The sequence below is a fragment of the Berghia stephanieae genome, chromosome 6 (genome assembly GCF_034508935.2).
Source record: "Berghia stephanieae isolate SIO BIC M18660-M18661 chromosome 6, UCSD_Bste_1.3, whole genome shotgun sequence".
NCBI lineage: Eukaryota > Metazoa > Mollusca > Gastropoda > Nudibranchia > Aeolidiidae > Berghia > Berghia stephanieae.
The window spans coordinates 21,150,073-21,173,742 of NC_088365.1; the positions used below are offsets into that span (position 1 = coordinate 21,150,073).

Here is a 23,670-nt window from a genome sequence, read left to right on the forward strand (position 1 = left end):
CAATCTGGTATTGCGTCAGAACGAAATATATGAAGAAATTTAAGTTTAACGTCACTATGATCAGAATTCGGAGAGTTTAGGTTTTTCGGATTTTTAGAAACGTATAAAAATGGTTTATTATCCTCAGGTAAGTCATTCATATTGATTTCAGATTAGAGTTGAATTTTAACCACCGAGTTCACCCCAACATAATACAATGGAAGCTCAGTATAACAGATCCGGATAAAACGGGCACTCTGTTATAACCGGTGTCTTTTAAAACCCCGTTTCTTTCTCCCTCTTTACCGGCTTTAACAGGACTTAATCGGTTATAACAATATCTCCAATTGTAATGTATTCGCCTACATAATTCTCAGCTATGCCCACAGTTAAAGGCAACTGAGAGCTAGGCTTGGCCTGGTTCATGAATGCTCTGAGAGAGAGAGAGAGAGAGAGAGAGAGAGAGAGAGAGAGAGAGAGAGAGAGAGAGAGAGAGAATGTGCGTGTATAGGCTACGTACTAATCTACTATGCTGCATCATTTTAAATGGCGATTTAAGCCATTTTGGGTTATTTGCCTTGAAATTCAACTATAATCGGGTTCGTTATAACAGAACATGGATTTTAAGCGAGGACGAGAGACGCATGCGCACAACCAACATGACGTTCTCTCTCTAATAACTTCTCCGCCGGTGACGTCACAGACTATGGGTGACGTCCAATCAATGGACGCTACTCTTCCGCTAATCTCATTCCCTATACTCTCTCCTCTTTGGGGATAACTCAAAAAATATGAAATGGTGAAATTTGATGGACTGTCAGTGTACAAATATTATAATTGACTCGGAATCGGACAGCTAATTAGTATTAAACACTATCAATATTGACTTATTTTATGAAAGAAATTACTTAGATATCTGGCAACAGCCACATTTAAATTATCAAGAATTGACTTTTTTTCCCTTCTCGAATGTCAAAATGTACGTTTTCTCTTGATTCCATAAATTTGTTTGAAAATATTATTAATGTATATTGTATCGGTAAATCATATGTAATACTTCATTTACATCTAAATATTTATGTAGAACAGCAAATGGTATAAATTGCTATAAAAAGTTTAATTTTTTTTAAAATTCCAAATGACAGTTTTCTAAAGTGAAATAACCCTATTTTTTAATTTTGTAAATGTTTGAATTGGCAGATAATGTTAAATTGATTTATTCTAAATCTATGTCAGTTCTTTAGTTTTATCTCTTTGCTAGTAGTTGTAAAACATTAGACAGTGGGGTGAGATAATGTTTTTATCATTGCCAAATTCTGGGTCAAAAGCCGAACCTTTCTGGGTCATGAGCCTGATATCACATTGCGTACTATGGCATCTATTAGTCAGTCTATAATTGTGTGCTACGTCATCAATCGGTGAGACTTTATTAACTGACCCGAATTTTAATTAATAGAGACAAACAGGGAAGGGGGGTGTTAGGATACTTTACTTTGAATAACTCTGAACCCATTGAATTTAATCCAACATTTTATTTTTAAATTGAGTTTTATATAGCGCAATATCCACTAAATGTGCCCAAAGCGCTTTACAAAGGGTCCCTGGTCAACAGCAACATTTAACATGGAGGACGAGACTTAACGCCTGGCGATATTATAATTTTTCGGACAAAGACAACGCTGTTACCGGCCAGGTACTCATTTTACACCCGAATACGGTGAGAGAATGTGAGTAAAGAGTCTTTTCCAAGGACTCAACTATGCGCCGAGCGAGGCTCGAACCCAGGACCTTCCGATCCGAAAGCGAGTGTCATACCACAAGACCACATAGCCACACTAAAAAGCATAAAATATTCAAACCAAAGGCACGTGTGCCTCATTCATAAACGTTCCATAAACCAAACTGTTATTGTCTCGTGTAATTTTCAATGAAAGGAAAACTCTCAAGCAACACAACGAACAAAAAATTATCCATTTAAAGGTCAATTTAGTCCATCATTGCGTTCAGTTAGTTATCAATCTGAAAAATTTGAGAAAATCAAGATCAAACTTTATTTCTTTTTACTTGTTTTAACACAACTGCTGCGGTCGATCGCTACGGTTATCAGTTCAGATCAATTACGTAGTTCACTTGATTCACCGAATCACAAACTGCAGATATGTCGAATTCAAACCATATCTAGATAGACACTCGTGAACTTGGATAAACTCATAAACCTAGTGGGAATCACCCGGTGTTTCAATGGTTTGACGATCGAGTTGAAGCGAAAGAGTAAAAACGAAAGCCATAAAATACGCCGATGTTTAACTCACTCAATCCTAGAGATTTTTGCTACGTTTCAAAATTGGAGAAAAAAAAATGTATTTAAAATGAGCATGTACATCGACAGTTTTATTCAACTATCATTAACATGCAAAAACTAAAAACATTGGCTTTGATACTACGCCTGTAATTTGTCTCAGAAAAATGTAATAAATTGGCATGGGGTAAAAGTAACCCCGGGTAAACTACGGACATAATCGGTGTTAGGGTTGAGTGAGTGAAAGAAGAAAAAAAAACACATCATAACCCTGCCGCCGCGGGACCCTTCACTTGTAATCGGTTGTTATCATATAATATGAGTATTATTATACTTGGGGAAAAATTGAAAATCGATATCCCGTACATTCCGAAGTCCCAGTGCATCGGCTTTCTGATTCTCACTCCAAGTAGGTACGCCACCACAGTGTGCAATGTTTACTTACTTATCGGGATTTAGATCTCTGATACCAAGGATAACACCTTTGCGTTTCTTATAAATAACCAAAGAAAATTAGTTCTCAACACGACAAAGTCTGCATTGGAATCGAAATGGACATTTTTTCATGAATAAAATCAATGGATCTCCTTACAAAAAAAAAATTGAAACTTTAAAAAATAAATCAATTAAAAAAAAAACAAAAAAACATGAATCTAGAAGACTCGATGTGGAGGAACAGGGAGAGGGGGGGGGGGGGGGGGGGGGGGTGAAATGGACGGTTTTTAAGACAAGTAGACGGTCCCTCTACGTTTCAAACCAATGAATTCACTTCCTCGTGCTTTCTTTTAATAATAAGCCAATTTCCATTCACAACACGATGTCTGTTTTATGTCAAGTCCAATCTATTTTTAAAATACGGCGCCCACGTAATTATTTTGTCAAAACGTTTTTCTTTTATAACGCGACCACTTGTTCTTAAAACAACAAATCTGGACTGTAGACTTTCGGTTTTCCTACCCATGCTTCACTTGTTGTATTTAATGATACAGTTTTTAATCTGTTTTCCTCGTGGAACAAGAAGCACCCACGCCACGAATAGATGAAACATGTCCCTATTAAATATCTCAAAAAGACAAGATCAAGTTATTTTTCAAACTTCGCTGCCGACATAACCGTCTCCGACACCACATGTTCAAAGCATTTAATTAAGATTGGAGAAACAGACATTTGTGAATGTGGAGAGGGGAAGCAAGATGCCTCGCATGTTTTGCAGGACTGCACAAAGAGCGACCATTTGGCCTGAGAATGAGAATACTACACTAAGGTCGAAGCTCTATGGATCTCAGAGCGGGCTTGGGAAGACCACAGCGTTCCTGCATCTTGTTGACTTTCAACCATAAAGACATCATGAGGGGAAAGAAGAAAAAGGAATCAGGACTCGTGTAGGTTTATTATTAACGTTGTGGCAGCAGCCTCTTATGGTTTTCACACTACTATGTTATGACGATCGACCCAATCAGCAAAGTCCGGTCCGCATTCGTGCATCGTCACAACACACCGTTCGACTAGATGCTCTGCCGTCTCAGGTTCTTGCCCACAGCGGGTACATATTGGACAGGTAGAAAGACCCCACCGATGTTTGTTTTTATTGTTTTTAAGGGTTTTACGGCGCTTGCAACACATTTAGGTTATATCAGCGCCAGTAAAAAGGAAGAAAATGGGATAGTAAAAAGTTCTAGAATTACAATTGAAGCATCCAAGAGAAAGTAAGACATAGGGGAACTGGGAACAAATAGGGATCAGATGTAGATTCCAAGAGCATATCACCAATATACTTAGTTTGAGATCACCTATAAGTCTCATCCGGACACAAGAACAAAATCCAACAAAGAGGAACACACTCAAATACTTACATTATACATTAAAAAATAACAAATCTACTAATACATAACAGAGAGATGATTTACAAGGAAAAAAATATCATCTCCCAAAACAATAACTATGCATTTGACTGTTTCCCTCCCAGCCAGGACTCCCATCAGGGCCAGGAAAAAAAACTAAGTAATCTCATTCCAAGACAAAGACAGAAAGCATGTTGGAAAACAGATATAAGGGGATAGAAGACACAGTATGTACCCCCCTGCCCACTATGGGAAGACCCCACCGATGAAGCGCACTTGCCGTTAGGCAGCTCCTCGACCGAAGCCGATTCGCAGCCACCCAATGTCTCCTCTTACTGGTATCAAAGCCTGGCAACTTCTCACCAAGCTTAGAGGAGTGTACGTCCCCGCCCCCACGAGGGATTGAATTCGTCCAAACCGACTTCCATCTCGTATGTGCAGCTCTAGACGTAGTCAGGGATTCTGCGTACAAGGGTTGCTGGGACTTATTTCGGCTCGAAACGGGGGCACCGTCCATTTTGCGCATCAGAGGGGTATCCCCATTCCCTCTCGTTTTGGCGAAAAAACAAACTGACTGAGCAATAAAGACCTGAAAAACGACAACACTGGGCTGCACCTTCAGGAAACACCTTTTTATTTATCGCCCAAATGTTTATTTTTTTAAAGGTATCTATCTATGTCAAAGCACACAGAATCACCTGGGGTTGTTTGTTTTTATTTAGGTCGGGAATTGGCGTGGGTGGACGAATCACGACATCAAGTTTGATGAAGAACAATAATAATAATACTGAGCAGTAGTGAAAAGTAGAAAATTAATATTATATCATGAGAAAGCATTTTTAAAATTTTTAATTGGGGGGGGGGGGGGGGGGGGGGGTTTAACTCTCTTTAAAATGGAGTATCGGGTTTAAGACTTGACAAGGTGGAAGTTAACTGTATCGAATTTATAATATGAAATGAATTTCCTGGCAAAAATGAAATAAAATGTGTTAGTGCCAGCGTACCGCCGTGTTATGAGAATGATCCAAATAGTTATTTCAATAGGATAATACTATGGATTATTCAAAGAGCAAATAATAGGGGGGAAAACCGTTGGTGCTTATAGATGAATATATTGAGCTTTTATATAGAGCAATATCCACTAAATGTGCGCTTTACAAGGGGTCCCTGACCAACAGCAACACGTAACATGAAGAACGAAACATGAAGCCTGTTAGGCGATATTACAATTTTTTTCGGACAGACAACGCTGTTAACGGCCAGGTACTCATTTTACACCTGAGTACGGTGAGAGAATGTGAGTAAAGAGTCTTTACCAAGGACTCAACTATGCGCCGAGCGAGGCTCGAACCCAAGACCTTCCGATCCGAAAGCGAGTGTCATACCACAAGACCACATAGCGGCACAAATTAATGCCTGTACTAACCCGAAAGTCTTAGTATAAGTCGATCTCAGATTGCCCGTCTTTTATTTAGTTACTTTTACTATTATTTCGAATAACATTCTGGACATAATAAACGGCATAACTCGATTCCAATAAATAGACAGAAAATACAAATGTCAGGACCGCCCACTGGATCATGATGTTCCTTAACCCTCTCCTTACCAGCCATTTTCAGAATTTTCCCCAAAGCTTCACACCCATCCAACACAAAAACAGACATTTCTTAAACAGAAAAGCAACAAGCGCATTCTATACGTAATATTGTTGACAATATGAACTCTATTACAGAATGTCAAATTTTATAGCTATAGCAAAAAGAAATTAAATCTGGATGAGAAAAGTGACGGTTGCATCGTAACAAATGTGACGATTTTCCAGTAGGTGGTAAGGAGAAGGTTAAAAGTTAAAAGCAATTTCTGTTGCTGATGTTATATGTTTGGTCTTTATTGAACACGAAAAAAAAAAAAAAATGACCAACTTCGGATCCATTTGGCTTTTCAGGATGAGCACAGGATCAAGTGTTATAAATACCAGCCGTGATCCGTGATCTAGGAACTCCCAGCTCATTTGGGGACATTTCAATACACCACGCCAACGTTGCACAGGAAATGTCTTTGGGACATTGTAACGCTTGCTGTGTTTAATTACCCGGCTAACAGGTCGTGTGTAACTTTTGGGCTTGGGCAATCATGCGTTATTCTATTGGGCCTGTACTTCGGTTTGATCGCCGATACAACACGCAAATACCACCGAGATAATAAATGCATGCGTGAAGCATTTCGAAAGCATACTCGAGTCTAAAGTCAAATGCATACAATGAAGAATAAGTACGAGCTCTATCTATTCTGTAGGTGGCTAATTCTTCATATGAACTAGAATGTGTCATTCATATTCATAGGGATGCAAAGAGTGAACATGACCAGGATTGGTCGACTATGACATAGAATTTAAGTACTGTTCTCTCCAAAGCCTTGTCAATAATTGTTCTCTTTTTATTTATGAATTATCTGGTCTTAATTATTTAGATATCTAAAACATGAAGCTTTTCGTTTGTTTTTATTCATTTTATTATCTTTTTTGTGTGTGTGGGGGGGGGAGGATTTCTTTATTAATATCATTATCATTTCTACACCGTCAAAAACAGCATTTACATTGACGGTGATGTCGGAGTAAGATGTAGATGTAATAATATTGGAGCAGATGCCTTGTAATAATATTCCCATCTTTGTCATAAATTCGCCCCAATTGAGTGGGTTTTATTTACGAGCTGGAACGGAACATTCAACACAAGTTAAATCCTAAAATAATTCTATGTTGCATGAAGCATGGAGAAAAGGTTTTCTTTTGTTCGCTGGGTTTTTTTTGTTGGTTTTTTTTTTTTTTTTTTTTTTTTTTGGTTTTTGTTTTGTTATGTTTTTTTTTTGGTTTTATTACTTTTTGATTTTGTTAAATAATTATTAGGGGGAGGAGGGGGGTTGTTATTTGTTTACTTCTGTAGAGAGATGATCCAAATACCAATCGTATTTTATTTTAATTTTTTTTTTTTTTAGGAAAAGGAAAATGATTTGTTAATAAGGGGAGGGGAGGGGAGGGGGGGGGGATAACAAAACCAGTGATGAAACATTTCTAGTCATCCATTTATATAAAAGACTTATACCATCCATCCATCCAGGACTAAAATAAAACTGGATTAATTCTTTTTGTTTTCCGTGCACACGCATACGATTGTTTTCCCTCTGTGTACCGTTTCGTTCAGTGTGGTCAGTCAGTCTAAGTCTAATCCATCGGGTCGATAAGTCAGTTATTAAAAGCCGGTGGCCATTCTTACCACCTCTACCATTAACTGCCATTTTACCGACAAAACATGGTGTTCCTCTCCATAATGATTTTGGCTTGAAAATGCGAACTTTATATAAATATCGACGTGTAACCTACTCATTAAACATTTGCATGTCTGCTAATGATAACACAAATTGTTATATGTCTCAGTGTCGTAATGGAAATAATACCAAACCAAAGCAAAATAAATAGTTTCGATTACAATAATTAATGTTAAAACAATCACAGGATAGCATTCGGTCATCAGAACGCCGAATAATAATATAATGTGCATTATTATTGTATTGTATGGTCAAAAAGGAATATACCGGAGTCTCCAAGAAATCTGACAATGTCTAGGATTTGACTTTTTGACAAGTTTGTACCATCTTAATATTTCGGAAGCGTTTTTGTTTTGTTTTTTGTTTTTTTGTTTGTTTTTTTTTATTGTTTTTTTTTGTTTGTTTGTTTTTTGTTTTTTTTTTTTTTTGTATTTTTTTTTAATTTTTGTTTAGAATAAATAAAAATGTGTTTCGTCAAAAAACGGCTGACCGCTGTGCAAAGCAATAATAAACACATCCTAGGGGTCACGACAGTCTTTAAACACCATACATGGGCGAACTCGGTGAAGTTGTACAAACGCAAAATGCACTGAATGTTGTCTCGGGTATAAACAACTTTGTATATCGATCCAAAAAAATGGCAAAGCAGCAATGTTTTTGATGAGCCTTAGAATGTTTATTCCGGGTGGTAAATTAATGTGGCACTAACTGTGGTGCACCTACGTGTATCTATGTAACTACAGTCTCAAAACAGTGGTAGGTCAGTGGTAGTGATTTTAGAATTAAAATAGTACTTACTTATCCGAACCAGCGACCACCTGAGCTCTAGCGCTTCGGTCCTGTGCCATGACGTAGAAGTTAGACGTCTTTTGTAGTTGTTCCTGGTGACTATAAAGTGTGTTACTGATGCTTGGAGAATTAAAATAGTAAAAAAAAAAAACGACCTTTGAGTGTTATATGACGTGTGATATTGTATTTATTATCCTCCACCACGACGAATATAAATGAATTCCAACATTCATATTTTGTGACAATTCGCACCACTGTTGTAATGAAATATAAATACATATGCCCATAATTAATAAGTGTTCGATTATCGGCCTTTGGTTTGTACAATGTGGAGAGTGGGACTCGATAGCTCAGTAGATAGAGCACTCGCTGCACATGTAAAGAGACCGCGATCGGTGCTGGGTGCAGTAGAGAGGGGGGGGGGGGAGAGAGAGAGAGAGAGAAGGGGGGGGGGGGGGTAAGATGTATTCACCGAGTAAAACGATGTGTGTATCCCTAAAGTAAAGTGTATCATTAGAGTGGAGTACATCATTATAGATGGTGTGCGCTTGGCTAAGAAGCTCACAACATTGCCATCCGGAAGTTAACGGACCATCACACAAAAATATGTGTAACCATGAACGTTTACAGTCAGGTTAATACAGTTTAGTGAGAATAACTCATAAACGCTTATGGCAAAAAACAATAACAAAGACCCGAGTGACGTCAACTTCGAACTATCTATACGCATTGATCAACCCGAACTCGAATACCCCACCCTAACCTAATCGAAATAAACAATAATATTGGATCATTACGATGTCTCCCCATGAATGCCAGTTAAGTTGTTGCTGGTCATTGGTATGTAGTGGCGGCCTGTGACCAATTAGGTGTGACGAGATGTATTGATAACAATTATTACGCATAACATGGTCATTTCAAGTCGTGGTGGGCGAGGTCTCCAAATAATAATTAATAATATTATGCCTATTTCTAACTGACGATGTAAATCACCACAATCCTTATTCATTCACAAAAGAAGTCAAATTTAAAAACTAATTTAAAATTAACGGGTCGCCCCCCCCCCCCCCCCCCTCTCTCTCTCTCTCTCTCTCTCTCTCTCTCTCGCTCTCCCTCTCTGTCTCTCTCGCTCTCCCTCTCTGTCTCTCTCTCTCTCTCCCTCTCTCTCTCTCTCTCCCTCTATATATATATATATATATATATATATATATATATTATATATATATATATATATATATATATATATATATATAAATGAGTGATGTTGGGTACCTGTAGGTACGAGAGTGCTCGATAATTAGAGCATATAAAAATAAATAAATTCACTCACGTATATGTCAGCCGAAACGTGCGTTTCGACGATTCTCTCATCTCCTCAGTTGCCAATCATCGAAACGCACGTTTCGGCTGACATATACGTGAGTGAATTTATTTATTTATTTATATACATGTGTGTGTGTGTGTGTCTGTGTGTGTGTATGTGTGTGAGTGTGAAATCTCATAGATTTAAAGTTTATAGGCGCAGGCAGCATTCTCGGGTCCAAATGCGACTACGACGAAGAAAGTTTTTTTTTTTTTAAAGTAAGTCAATGGGCATATATAGTACTAAGACTAAGAAAGTTTGTTTTTGTAAGTAAGTCAATGGGCATAGAGTTAGGACTCCAGTTTTATTTACAAGTCTGATAACCCAAATACATGCGTAAACTGACAAATCAAGTTTTTTTTTTCGTTGTTTTTTTTTAATCGCCAAACAAAAAACATAAATCACCAACCTGCCAAAAAGCTTAAAGTCTGAGAATTATGAGACTCGAGTTTAAGAATGTTAAACAAATTAATTCAAGAGTCCTCATTTAATTGAAAAATGGATGGAGAAAAGGTGTAGGAGCCTGAATTTTTAAAAAAAGTGTTTGTCATTCTAAGTATGCGGCAAGGTATGTTGTGGACCACTTTTGATAAGAAACAGAAAAAGATATTACACGGTTCTTTTCTTCTCCCCCCACCACTTTTTTTTTTTTTTTGTTGTTTCAAATAAAGGTTACAATCGACATTGATCAGGCTATAAAAAGGTGATAATTTATGCTCCAGGTTTTAATCTTACACTCCGCCCAACGCCATTTCCCCACCCCCACCCCCAACACTTTGTTAAAATTGTTCCGTAAAGACCATGTTAAATTTTTGCCAACGAGCATAAAATTACTGAAAAATCTAAATATTATTATAAACCTATTTTAACGCTCTCCTTACCGATCATTTTCAGTATTTTCCCCAAAATGGCTGGCTTACCCATCAGAAAAATGGACTGTTAAAACTCAAACAATCTCTCTAAATACAAAACAACGTTAGGTTCTTATTAATTAAACAAAGATCATTGTGATGTGCAAAATAAATCTAAATAAGAAAGAAATGTCACTTTATTGTGTCGTAACAAATGTGACGATTTTGCTGTTGGTGGTAAGGAGAGGGTTAAACATTGATATACAAGTAACTTGCAAACCTTTTTTTTTAAATTATGGGGAATCACCTGTTGGCTCGATTATTTAGAGAATCTGCTTGTGCATAAAATGATCAAACGCTAATTTGACCTTGGGAATCGCCATCTGGCCACTCAGTTTCCAGATCCATTTACGTGCACCTTGATGGCTCATAAGATTCGTCTCGCTCGACCTGCGCTAATTTCCACAATACAGTAGCTTAATAGATTAATAATTAGAATAGACGGATGCCGGATTGTAATAGTCTATATTTGTAGTCTGTGTGTGTGTGTGTGTGTGTATGTATGTATGTGTGTGTGAGAGAGAGAAAGAGAGAGAGAGAGAATAAGAGAGAGAGAGAGAGAGAGAGAGAGAGAGAGAGAGAGAGAGAGAAATTTGAATGGATTGAGTTATTGCTATGCGCCTAGAGCTTTATTGTAGAGGATTGGGCGCAATATAAATAAATTTCATTATTATTATTAGTACGAGAGTAGTAGTTATTATTATTATTATTATTATTATTATTATTATTATTATTATTATTATTATTAATTATTATTATTATTAATTATTATTATTATTTCCGCGCAATGTTTTTTTTTCTTTTTTTTTTTGGTAATGTTTACTTATTTTTATTTTTTATTTTTGTGTGTGTGTGTGTGTGTTTTTTTTTTTTTTTGGTGTGTTTTTTTGGGTGAGTTGGGGGGGGGGGGGGTTGTGAGGTGAGTGCTCTAGCAGTTGTGCTATCGGAGCTCTCCATCCGACAGGCCCACACTGGAAAACAAATGTGAAAAGAATGGAAATGGAACAATGATGACAGACAAAACAAAAAGGAAAAGAATCAATCAATAGTCCTGTTGCTTCCTGGGAGGGTAAGGACTTAATGGGGGGGGGGGGGGGGGGGGGGACTGAGATAGGACGATAGAACTCCCAAGATAACCGTTGAATGAAGACAGATTAGACTAGATAAACGACAGGAGTGAGACAAGTTACTGACGCGCTTAATATTACACTGGCAACAACTAAGTGAGCAGCTGTGGAGGACAAAGCAATTCAAATTCAATGGAAATGAATGGACGCAGCAGCAATGGATGGAACAGACAGTCATTTTAGAGTCACGGGGTCCCTGAAGCAGATTTGGGAAGCGTAAAAAAATTGTTCCGTAAAGCCCATGCCAATTTTTTGCCAACGAGCATAAAATTACTGAAAAATCTAAATATTATAAAACTAATTTAAACATTGATATACAAGTAACTTGCAAACCTTTTTTTAAAATATGGGAATCCTACCACCAGTTGACTCGATTATTGATAGAACCTGCTAGTGCATAATGATCGGACGCTAATTTGACCTTGGGAATCGCCATCCGGCCGCTCAGTTGCCAGATCCATTTGCGCGCACCTTGATGGCTCATCATAAGATTCGTCTCGAACTGCGCTAATTTCCACGATAATACAATAGCAAAATAATCAAAATAGACGTATGTTGGATTTTAATAGTCTTTATTTCCGCGCAATGTTTTTTTTTTTTTGTTGTCTTTGATTATGTTAATTTTTTTTTGTTTTTTGTTTTTTGTACTTTTTTATTTTTATTTTTTTTTTATTATTTTTTTTTTTTTTTTTGGGGGGGGGGGGGGGGGGGGGGGCTTGTGAGGCGAGTGCTCTAGCAAGTTTGCTATCGGAGCTCTCCATCCCACAGGCCCACACTGGAAAACAAATGTGAAAAGAATGGAAATGGAACAATGCATGACAGACAAAACAAAAAGGAAAAGAATCAATCAATAGTCCTGTTGCTTCCCGGGAGGGTAAGGACTTAATGGGGGGGGGGGGGGAGGACTGAGATAGGACGATAGAACTCCCAAGATAACCGTTGAACGAAGACAGATTAGACTAGATAAACGACAGGAGTGAGACAAGTTACTGACGCGCATAATATGACACTGGCAACAACTGAGCAGCCGTGGAGGACAAAGCAATTCAATGGAAATGAATGGACGCAGCAGCAATGGATGGAGCAGACAGTCATTTTAGAGTCACGGGGTCCCTGAAGCAGATTTGGGAAGCGTAAAAAAAATTGTTCCGTAAAGACCATGTCAATGTTTTGCCAACGAGCATAAAATTACTGAAAAATCTAAATATTATTATAAAACTAATTTAAACATTTATATACAAGTAACTTGCAAACTTATTATTTAGAGAATCTGCTAGTGCATAAAATGATCGGATGCTAATTTGACCTTGGGAATCGCCAACCGGCCGCTCAATTGCCAGATCCATTTACGTGCACCTTGATGGCTCATAAGACTCGTATCGACCTGCGTTAATTTCCACAAAACAGTAGCAAAATAATTAAAATAGACGGATCATTATTCATCACCATTGTCCTTTTCACCCTGGGTCAGGGTATAGGCCGCAGACAAACAGTTTCCATCCTTCTCTATCCTGAGCTTACTTTTTTTTTATCTCATTCCATGACTTACCACTTCTCTGTATATCAGCTTCTTTAATTCTTCTCCGTGTTCCAAAATAGACGGATGCCGGATTGTAATAGTCTATATTTCCACGCAATGTTTTTGTTTTTTGTGTTTTCGTTTTGGTTATGTTTCCATTTTTATTTGGGGGCGGGGGGGGGGGGGGGTTGGGCTTGTGACGCGAGTGCTCTAGCAGTTGTGCTATCGGAGCTCTCCATCCGACAGGGCCACACTGGAAAACAAATGTGAAAAGAATGGAAATGGAACAATGATGACAGACAAAACAAAAAAGGAGGAAAAGAATCAATAGTCCTGTTGCTTCCCGGGAGGGTAAGGACTTAATGGGGGGGGGGGGGAAGGACTGAGATAGGACGATAGAACTCCCAAGATAACCGTTGAATGAAGACAGATTAGACTAGATAAACGACAGGAGTGAGACAAGTTACTGACGCGCATAATTTTACACTGGCAACAACTAAGTGAGCAACCGTAGAGTGGAGGACAATACAATTCAATGGAAATGAACGGACGCAGCAATGGATGGAACAGACAGTCGTTTTAGAGTCGTGGGGTCCGTGAAGCAGATTTGGGAAGCATAAAAAAAAACAAAAAACATGGTGACAAAATTGTTTACAAAACATTGGAAATTCTAGTCTGCTGCCATCGAAATAAATGTACTTCCCACTTGGAAGCAGCTACATTAGAATCCCTGCTGGTTAGGAATATCAAAAGAAAAATACAAATACAAGCCAAAAAAAAATGGAAAAAAAATAATACATTTTTAACACACATAAATAATAATAATAATAATAATAATAATAATAATAATAATAATAATAATAATAATAATAATAATAATAATAATAATAATAATAATATAATAGGGAGGAAGAGAGAGAGAGAAGAGAGAGAGAGAGAGAGAGAGAGAGAGAGAGAGGAGAAAGAGAAAGAGAAACAAATGAATGAATGAGTGAGTGAGAGAGAGAGTGAGAGACAGAGATAGAGAGAGAGAAAACGAGAGAGAGAGAGAGAGAGAGAGAAAGCGAGAGAGAGAGAGAGAGAGAGAAAGCGAGAGAGAGAGAGAGAGAGAGAGAGAGAGAGAGAGAGAGAAAGCGGGAGAGAGAGAGAAAGCGAGAGAGAGAGAGAGAGAGAGAGAGAGAGAGAGAGAGAGAGTCAGAATAAAACGTTATTAGGCAACGACAATAGTGCGAGGAAAGTCTACGCTGAAATCCTGTTTGCCGCCCAAAATTGAGATCGGCCATCACTCATCCCTGGGGATTATTGAAAACGATCGATGAGAACACATAATATAATACTGTACCACACACAGGCCGATGGAGTGCTATGCTGGATACCTCTTCGCCCCACAACAAATACACACAACAGACGTGACAGAAAGAGAAAAAAAAAATGAAAGAAAGACAGAAAGAAAGAAAGAAAGAAAAAAAAACAGAGGGGGGATTGATATAGAAATGTGCGGGAGGAATAAGAAAAAAAGAAAGAAAGAAAGAAAGAAAGAAAGAAAGAAAGAAAGAAAGAAAAGAAAAGAAAGAAGAAGAAAGAAAGAAGAGAAAGAAAAAGAAAAACAGAGGGGGGGGGGGGGGGGTTGGGTGTGGGTGAATAGAATATGTTGGGGAGGAGTGTAGGAGTGTAACTAAGTGTAGTAGCTAGTATTGTGGTAGTATGTAGTAGTAGTAGTAGTAGTAGTAGTGAGTGTAGTGTAGTAGTAGTTAGTAGTAGTAGTAGTAGTAGTAGTAGTAGTAGTAGTAGTAGTAGTAGTGTAGTAGGTAGTGGTGTAGTATGTGTAGTAGTATAGTAGTAGTGTAGTAGTAGTTAGTAGTAGTAGTGTATAGTATGTAGTAGTAGTAGTAGTAGTAGTAGTAGTAGTGTAGTAGTAGTAGTTAGTTAGTAGTAGTAGTAGTAGTAGTAGTAGTAGTAGTAGTAGTAGTAGTGCAGTAGTAGTAGTGAGCTAGTAGTAGTAGTATAGTGTAGTTAGTAGTAGCAGTAGAGTAGTAGATAGTAGTTAGTAGTAGAAGTAGTAGTAGTAGTAGTAGAGTGATGTAGTAGTAGTAGTAGTAGTAGTAGTAGTAGTAGTAGTAGTGTAGTCGTAAGTAGTAGTATTCTAGTAGTAGTATTAGTAGTAGTAGTAGTAGTGTAGTAGTAGTAGTAGTAGTAGTAGTGTAGTATAGTAATAGTAATAGTATAGTAGTAGTAGTAGTAGTAGTAGTAGTAGTAGTAGTAGTAGTAGTAGTAGTAGTAGTAGTAGTCGTAGTAGTAGTAGTAGTAGTAGTATAGGAGGGCAGTAGTAGTAGTAGTAGTAGTAGTAGTAGTAGTAGTAGTAGCAGTAGCAGTAGCAGTAGTAGTAGTAGTAGTAGTAGTAGTACTAATAATAGTAGTAGTAGTAGGAGGACGAGAGACGCATGCGCACAAACAACATGACGTTCACTCTCTAATAACTTTTCCGCCGTTGACGTCACAGACTACAGACTACAGGTGACGTCTAATCAAGGGACGCTACTCTTCCGCTAATCGCATTCCATTTAAGATCTGACTCGAAACTCTCATTTAAGTAAAGGCCCAAACACACAAAAGTCAAGACTGCGCCAGATTTGGACTGAAGTCACCAAATTCTCCAGTAGATTGTTTTTTGATCAACAGTCCCCGTCAAGCCAATGACATCTCGACTATAACGCCTATTGACATCATCAATACAGAAAAGTCCTTCAGAGACACCCGACCCATGGAGCCGAAGTTTATCCTGGTGTCTATAGCGTGTAAAGGAATAGCAATACTCTTCAACAGTCATAGCGTCACTTCGTAATGACGCATGGCAACTTAGTAACACTTGCTCTAAACTATCAGAACAATGGCGGACACCTGTATAAAATATTTCTCCGGCGAGCATAAAAGCGTATCCAGAGGAAAAAACTCCATAAATTTGATCATGTTTTGACTTTTATACACTCTGATCACAAAACATATGAAAAGTTCTAGCCAGCATGAAGAATAAAAAGTAATGATTTTCTTTGTTTAGAACCAAGATGGCCACCGTTGCCGGGCGGCGTGATATCAGACTACTGAATCCAATTGCTTGCTACCCTTGAGAAAGACGCTCGTCTATCGCAAAGTACTTCCACCAGATCTAACAAATCCAGCTACCCAATCACTGCTGGGTGGACACGGGGTTCAGAAAAACCCAGAAAAAAATCTTGACTGCACCCGGGATCGATCTCAGTCCCTTTGCTTGTGAAGCTAGTGCTCTACCAACTGAGCTACTGGAACCCCCATCAATACAGAATGTACACACATTTTCCGACACCCCAATATGTCATGGACAATTTCATGAATAAGTGCAATCTCCCAAGTGTTAACTCTCCCATCAAATTTGACAACAATCTCAACGACTCAATTTTTTATGTTTTTGGAAAACCAGATTTCGGCTCATTGTGCAATCATCTTTGAAACAAGAACGCCACTGATAAACCTCACCTATTATGTCTGTTATATTTATGATGAATTTCACAAGGTTTTCTTCCTTTTGTAAACAATGAGTGGAATACAGCTCACACCTCCAGCTTAGACCATTGTGTGATTGGAGTTGCCATCTCAAAAACAATACTGCGTCAATTGATATTAGTAAAATTTCACAAGGAAGAAAAATAAATTTTGTGTTCACAGATATAGAAAAAAATGTTTGTCAGCTCAAAAGTTATGCCCATTTTCCATTTTGGAAGGACTTCCGTAGTTTCACAGCACGCCTTCAGAAAAGTGTTTTAAATATTATCGAACCTCCCCTTTATTATCGGGGGGGGAGGAATACCCCCAAACCCCCTCTCATCCATAACTAAAGATACTATAACCTGATGAAACAATGCCATCACTTGCAATATCGAAAAACAGAAATAATGGCATTGGCTAGAGTCATAAACAATAACCAACTCAGCAAATTGTTTTTTAAATTAGAAAAATAAGTAATATCTATTGGGCATTGCAACTAAGTGAAAATCCATAATGGCTAAAAGATTAAGCAATATTTAATAAAAGTGCTGTGAAACTACGGGAGTACCACCGGTTTCTTTATCCGTCATAGTAGTCGTAGTAGTGGAAGCAGTAGATGTATTTGTAGTTAGTAACAGTGGCGGTGGTTGTGTTGGTACACACTAAAATTAAAGAAAAAGGAAACTGTAAATTTTAAGATGTAGAAAAAAAAATTCAAATGGTGAGGATCATGAACAATCAAGACTTCATTTGCAATTTTCTTAAAAGGACAAAGTAAAGATGACAAGGTTGACACTCCATTTTTTTGTTTCTCAGGTGGTGGCCACAATAATAATGATTAATAATAATAATAATAATAATAATTATTATTATTATTATTATTATTATTATTATTATTATTATTATTATTATTATTATTATTATTATTATATATGTATTATAGAAGAAGAAGAAGAAGAAGATGAAGAAGAAATAGGACTTGATTTCACTCTTTTTATTTCTAGATATTTCAATTGGATTCACTCAGAGCATAAAATATAAGATCTTTATAGATAGTACACGTCAAGTAGCTAATTTGTCACCAAGTTATTTATAATGTTTGTTTTTCTTTTCACAATTGCCTGACATATCATAAGCCAGTGTCAAGCCAATGGTTACCTGCCTTACGTAAACGAAGCGGTATCCGCCGCCGATGCGCCGCCGATGCGCCGCCGATGCTTTCTTCATTTATTTTACAATAGCTTCACTAGACTCTAATAATCCTCTATATTATAACGATGCACTACACAAAAAAAAAACATTTTAGTTTTTAGACAATATAAAAGTTAAATTATCAAATTGAACAGGCAACCATTAGCCTATTTAAAGACAGGGAGGGAATTCGTGAATGTGTCGTGTCGCCTAACTAATGGGGAGGGGATGAGATAGGCGTCTGCTATGATCTACTCACGTTCCGAGGGTATCTTTGAACTCGTACTTCCGTCTGATATCGGTTTCTTTCAGTTTCTTTTCAGCATCATTTTTCTTCCCGAAAAGCGGCATTTTGAGGGAAGATGGAATTATTATATATACTTAAGAAACTCGTAACCATGAGATTTGAAAATACACAAGTAAAACACAGTGATAATCACATAGAATGGCAGTCGTCAACACACAGTAAAGTCCCTCAGAAATTCCCGTATGAAATCACGGATAAAACACAGAACCTGTTGTGTGTGACACTGGTTGAACTACACTACTGTTTATTGGCCTTTTGAGATATATTGGTCATGTGACTGGACAGGTGGCGCTCGTGGATACATTTGCATAGCTAATGTCAACACTGTCGTCAGTAAACTTGTTATATCCTCTTCTAAATATTTATTTGTTGTCAAGTTGATTTTTACTAAGAAAATAAAAATCACTTTGAGTAGTAATCCACAGCAAGTGTATTACAAAGAGTCATGCATAAATAAGAATCAAATATCTCACAACAACGTCAACTCTCCTTTCGTTATTATTGTTTGTTTTAGTTGTATTCATGTAGAGTGTAATGTAGTGTTTGTTTTTTTTTTAAATGAAAATAGAGCTACTTCTTTTTTTCTTTTTTTATAAATTTTCTTTGCATGTTGTGAATTTTATATTACATTATTATTATAAATGATATTATCGTTTTTCATAGGTAGATTGGAACTCTGCACCACACAAAACATGGAAGCTAACGTGTTTTTGGCGCTGCTTGTGTTCCCGACTCTCCCCTTCTTTTCTTGTCTTTATTCACGTCTTGCTGTGATCGGGGATCAGAATTGATTTTGCCCAAGTTTTGAGTGGGATCATTCGCTAACAGGGAGACGGGTATAAACGAGCGAACCCCCACCGTATGTTTTGTTGTTGTTTTTCCCTATTGCATTTTTGTTGTTAATTTTTAAAAAATTCATTGGGGGGGGGGGGGGGGGGTTGGAGGGGGTGTTTTTTGTTTTGTTTTTGTTTTTTGTTGGTTTTTTTTTTTGGGGGGGGGGGGGTTGTAGGGCTTTGTTTTAACTTCTTTGTTGTTTCTTTTTTTTTATGTTTTCTTTTTGTTTTTTGTTGTTTTTTGTTTTGTTATTTTTTATTTATTTATTTTTTCGGGGTTTTTTGTTTGGCGTTGTATGTATGTATGTATGTATGTTTGTATGTATGTATGTATGTATGTATGTATGTATGTATTTATGTATGTATGTATGCATGTATGTATGGATGGATGGATGGATGTGTGTGTGTGTGTGTGTGTGTGTGTGTGTGTTTGTGCGATCGTGTATGTGTTGATGAAAAGAACAAATCAATACATTGTAACAGTTAGGTTGTTTGTTTTGTTTGTTTTTTTCTTGTCATGGTTTTGGGGTTGTTTTTTTTTATTGGGGGGGGGGGGTCAATTCCCCATGGGGAACTTTTAATTTATAATTTTGTCTAAATATCCGACCTGCAATCATAACAGATTGATTAGACAGACTTATTTAATTTAGGTAAAGTGTTGATCAAGGTCGAACTACCCCTTGACTTATCTTGATCGTTATCCGAATAGCACTCTCTTCTAAGATATCACGTTGCTTAGGACATTTTAAAACTATTGATTATTATAAATGGTATGCGCTTGTCTAAGAAGCTCACAATATTGCCATCCGGAAGTATAACGCAACAATACACAAAACACTGTGTAACCATGGACTTTTATATTCTGGATAATACAGTTAACTGAGAATTACTCATAAACGTGGATGGCAAGAAACAATAACAAAGACCTGAGTGACGTCAACTTCATTTTATCTATAAAGCGACCCGCCTCCCAATACAGAATTACCTCGTGATGAGTAGGATGCTTGACATCGAATTTATGGACATAATAAAGACGAGAATTTGGTAACATTGTATAGGAAATGTGGTCTAGTGGTATGACACTCGCTTTCGGATCGGAAGATCCTGAGTTCGAGCCTCGCTCGGCGCATAGTTGAGTCCTTTGGAAAAGGCTCTTTACTCACATTCTCTCATGTACTCAGGTGTAAAATGAGTACCTGTCCGTCAACAGCGTTGTCTCTGTCGGGAAAAAAATGTAATATCGCCTAACAGGCGTCATGTCTCGTTCTACATGTTACAGTTTGCTGTTGGCCACGGACTCCTTGTAAAGCGCTTTGAGCACATTAACTGGATATCGCGCTATGTAAAAGGCCATATAGCCGCACATTTTCTAGCCTAAATAAATGCTGGTCGTCAATAAAGATCATCCATCTAGGGTTTTTTAAAGCCCTATAATAACTATTATTTCTTACATATTGCCAGATTGGGGTAGACTTCGCGAGGTCCCAGGTTTGAGAGTTTATCACGATGAGGGTAATTTAAATCGATCAATTATATTCAATATTTAAAGTACGAGTTTTCTGACCAGAGAACGACGACTAAGAATAACGATTATCTAATGTCTTTGTTTTAAACTCAAATCTAATTTTGATTCCCCTAGATATATAAACAACTCCGAATCTTGACTGACGCTACGACGAGTCTTTTGGGAATTTGTGGAGACCGCCGCAAAGTGATCGGATCGTTCGATCTATCTTTATACTTTTATATCTATCGCACGGTCGTCAAACAAACACACACATATACACTAATACAACACACACACACACTCATAAACACACACACACACACACACACACACACACACACACACCTTACCATAATAACACAAAGTCGCGAAGAATGAATAGTGGAGACCGCCGCAAAGTGATCGGATCTTTCGATCTATCTTTATACCTTTTTTATATCTATCGTACGGTCGTCAAACAAACACACACATATACACTAATACAACACACACACACTTATAAACACACACACACACACACACACACACCTTACCATAATAACACAAAGTCGCGAAGAATGAATAGTGGAGACCGCCGCAAAGTGATCGGATCTTTCGATCTATCTTTATACCTTTTTTATATCTATGGCACGGTCGTCAAACAAACACACACATATACACTAATACAACACACACACACACACACACTCATAAACACACACACAAACACTCATAAACACACACACACTCATAAACACACACCCACACACACACACACACACACACACACACACACACACACCTTACCATAATAACACAAAGTCGCGAAGAATGAATAGTTGAGGCCGGCGCAAAATGATCAGATCTTTCGATCTATCTTTATACCTTTTTATATCTATGGCACGGTCGTCAAACAAACACACACTTATACACAAATACAACACACACACACTCATAAACACACACACACACACACACACACACACACACACACCTTACCATAATAACACAAAGTCGCGAAGAATGAATAGTTGAGGCCGGTGCAAAATGATCAGATCTTTCGATCTATCTTTATACCTTTTTTATATCTATCGTACGGTCGTCAAACAAACACACACATATACACTAATACAACACACACATACACACACTCATAAACACACACACACACACTCATAAACACACACACACACATACACTCATAAACACACACACACACACACACACACCTTACCATAATAACACAAAGTCGCGAAGAATGAATAGTTAGTTGGGGGGGGGGGGGGGGGTGGAGGAGTGGGAAGGAGGAGGAGACGACGGAGGGGGAGAAAATGGAGAGGGAGGATGAGAGATGAAGAAAAGGAGATTTGTACAGAGGAGGAGAAGAAGAAGGAGGAGGAGGAGGAGGAGGAGGAGGAGGAGGAGGAGGAGGAGGAGGAGGAGGAGGAGGTGTGGGGGGGGGGGGGGGGGGGAGGCTGAACGATGAAAAAGAAAGAAAGAACTTGCGGAGCTACAATATTTTATGACCTATTGTGCTTGGTTGAACCTGATTACGTAAAGTAAAATTGACGGCTTACAATTTTTAAAAACCCCTTACTAAAGTAAGCCTTTGTATTTACGGTTTTTTTGTTCTATTTTTATTTATTTTGTTGTTGTTGTTGTTTTGTTTTGTTTGCTTATTTTGTTTGCTTGATTTGAACAAAGTTTCAAAGTTTTTCAAAGATTATTTAATCTTAGGTTTTCGCCAATAATTCATACAATTTGATGACAACATACATGAAAGTGAAAAAAAAAAGGTAAATGGAACCAAAACATTAAATGATACCATTAATAACCACAAAAATACAACAACTGTAATACCACCACTACCAATAATAATAATAATAATAATAATAATAATAATAATAATAATAATAATAATAATAATAATTATTATTATTATTATTATTATTATTATTATTATTATTATTATAATGATGATAATAATATAATAATAATAATAATATAATAATAATAATAATTAATAATATAATAATAATAATAAAAGAAAGAAGAAGAAGAAAGAAGAAGAAGAAGAAGAAGAAGAAGAAGAAGAAAAAATAACGATAATAATAATAATAATAATAATAATAATAATAATAATAATAATAATAATGATAATAATAATAATAATAATAATAATAATAATAATAATAATATATAATAATAATAATAATAACAATAATAATAATATAATAATAATAATAATAATAATAATAATAATAATAATAATAATAATAATAATAATAATAATAATAATAATAATAACAGAAGCACAACAGCAATAATATCTAGTATTGTTTTTGTAAATGAGGACCACCCCCATTCGTTGACAATAAAGACGATAGGAATTATATTATGGTAATTCTGTTTCGGAAAATAAAGTTATTGACATTTAGTAATACTAGGTGTAACAAAATGCTTTGGTCTGAGTGATCTTTATCCTCGTTTACTCGGGGAAATTCCAACATAAATAGCCCACCCCCTTTCTATCTTATTCACACATTTCTATCGCTAATTAAAGTTCTAGAAGAGTGGAATTTTGCGAACACTGCCTAGAAGTGACAGATATAGTAGTTTAACGTATTGTTTGGTAGAATTACAGAATTAATTCTCAAAGACAAATTAGTGAATCTTTTAGCATATCACAAACATTTAAGTAAATTTCCGTACTGATACAGAGCGAAACACCCCTTGTGTATTTCAATTATTCCATGTCTAGGGTTTGTTTCTTTGTTTTTAAGAATTTTACGCGTTTGTGACACATGAAGGTCATTTCAGGGCATTGAAAAGACAGAAAATGTAATAGATAGTCTAAAAGTATACTTTTGTCAAAGGCACCTGCGAATAAATAAGACAAAGGTAAATAGTGCAGCTAGGGCACGGATTTATATTCCAAGAGCACCCCTCAGTGTACTTAGTTTGAGATCGCTTAAAAGTCAAAGACGCAATTAAAGGATCTTTGAAAATTTGAAAATTTGAAACTTTGTTTTTAACTTTTGTCTGTTGTTGTTCTTCTTCTTTGTGTGTGTGTGTGTGTGTGTGTGTGTGTGTGTGTGTGTGTGTGTGTGTGTGTGTGTGTGTGGATAAAATAAGCAATATTGGCACATCTCATATTCTGGGCCATAAATTCAATTTTAAAC

At 36.9% G+C, this 23,670-nt stretch overlaps 1 protein-coding gene across 1 annotated transcript in view; it reads right to left on the minus strand.

Moving 5' to 3' along the window:
• Nucleotides 1-18,418, minus strand: part of LOC144974658 (calcium/calmodulin-dependent protein kinase type 1-like) — a 100,534-nt gene extending 82,116 nt beyond the window's left edge. Inside the window, exon 1 of the mRNA XM_078917742.1 lies at nt 18,122-18,418. Coding sequence (XP_078773868.1) covers nt 18,122-18,213 — 92 coding nt within the window. The 5' untranslated portion in view covers nt 18,214-18,418. The remainder of the gene's footprint in view (nt 1-18,121) is intronic.
• Nucleotides 18,419-23,670: the final 5,252 nt, after the last annotated feature.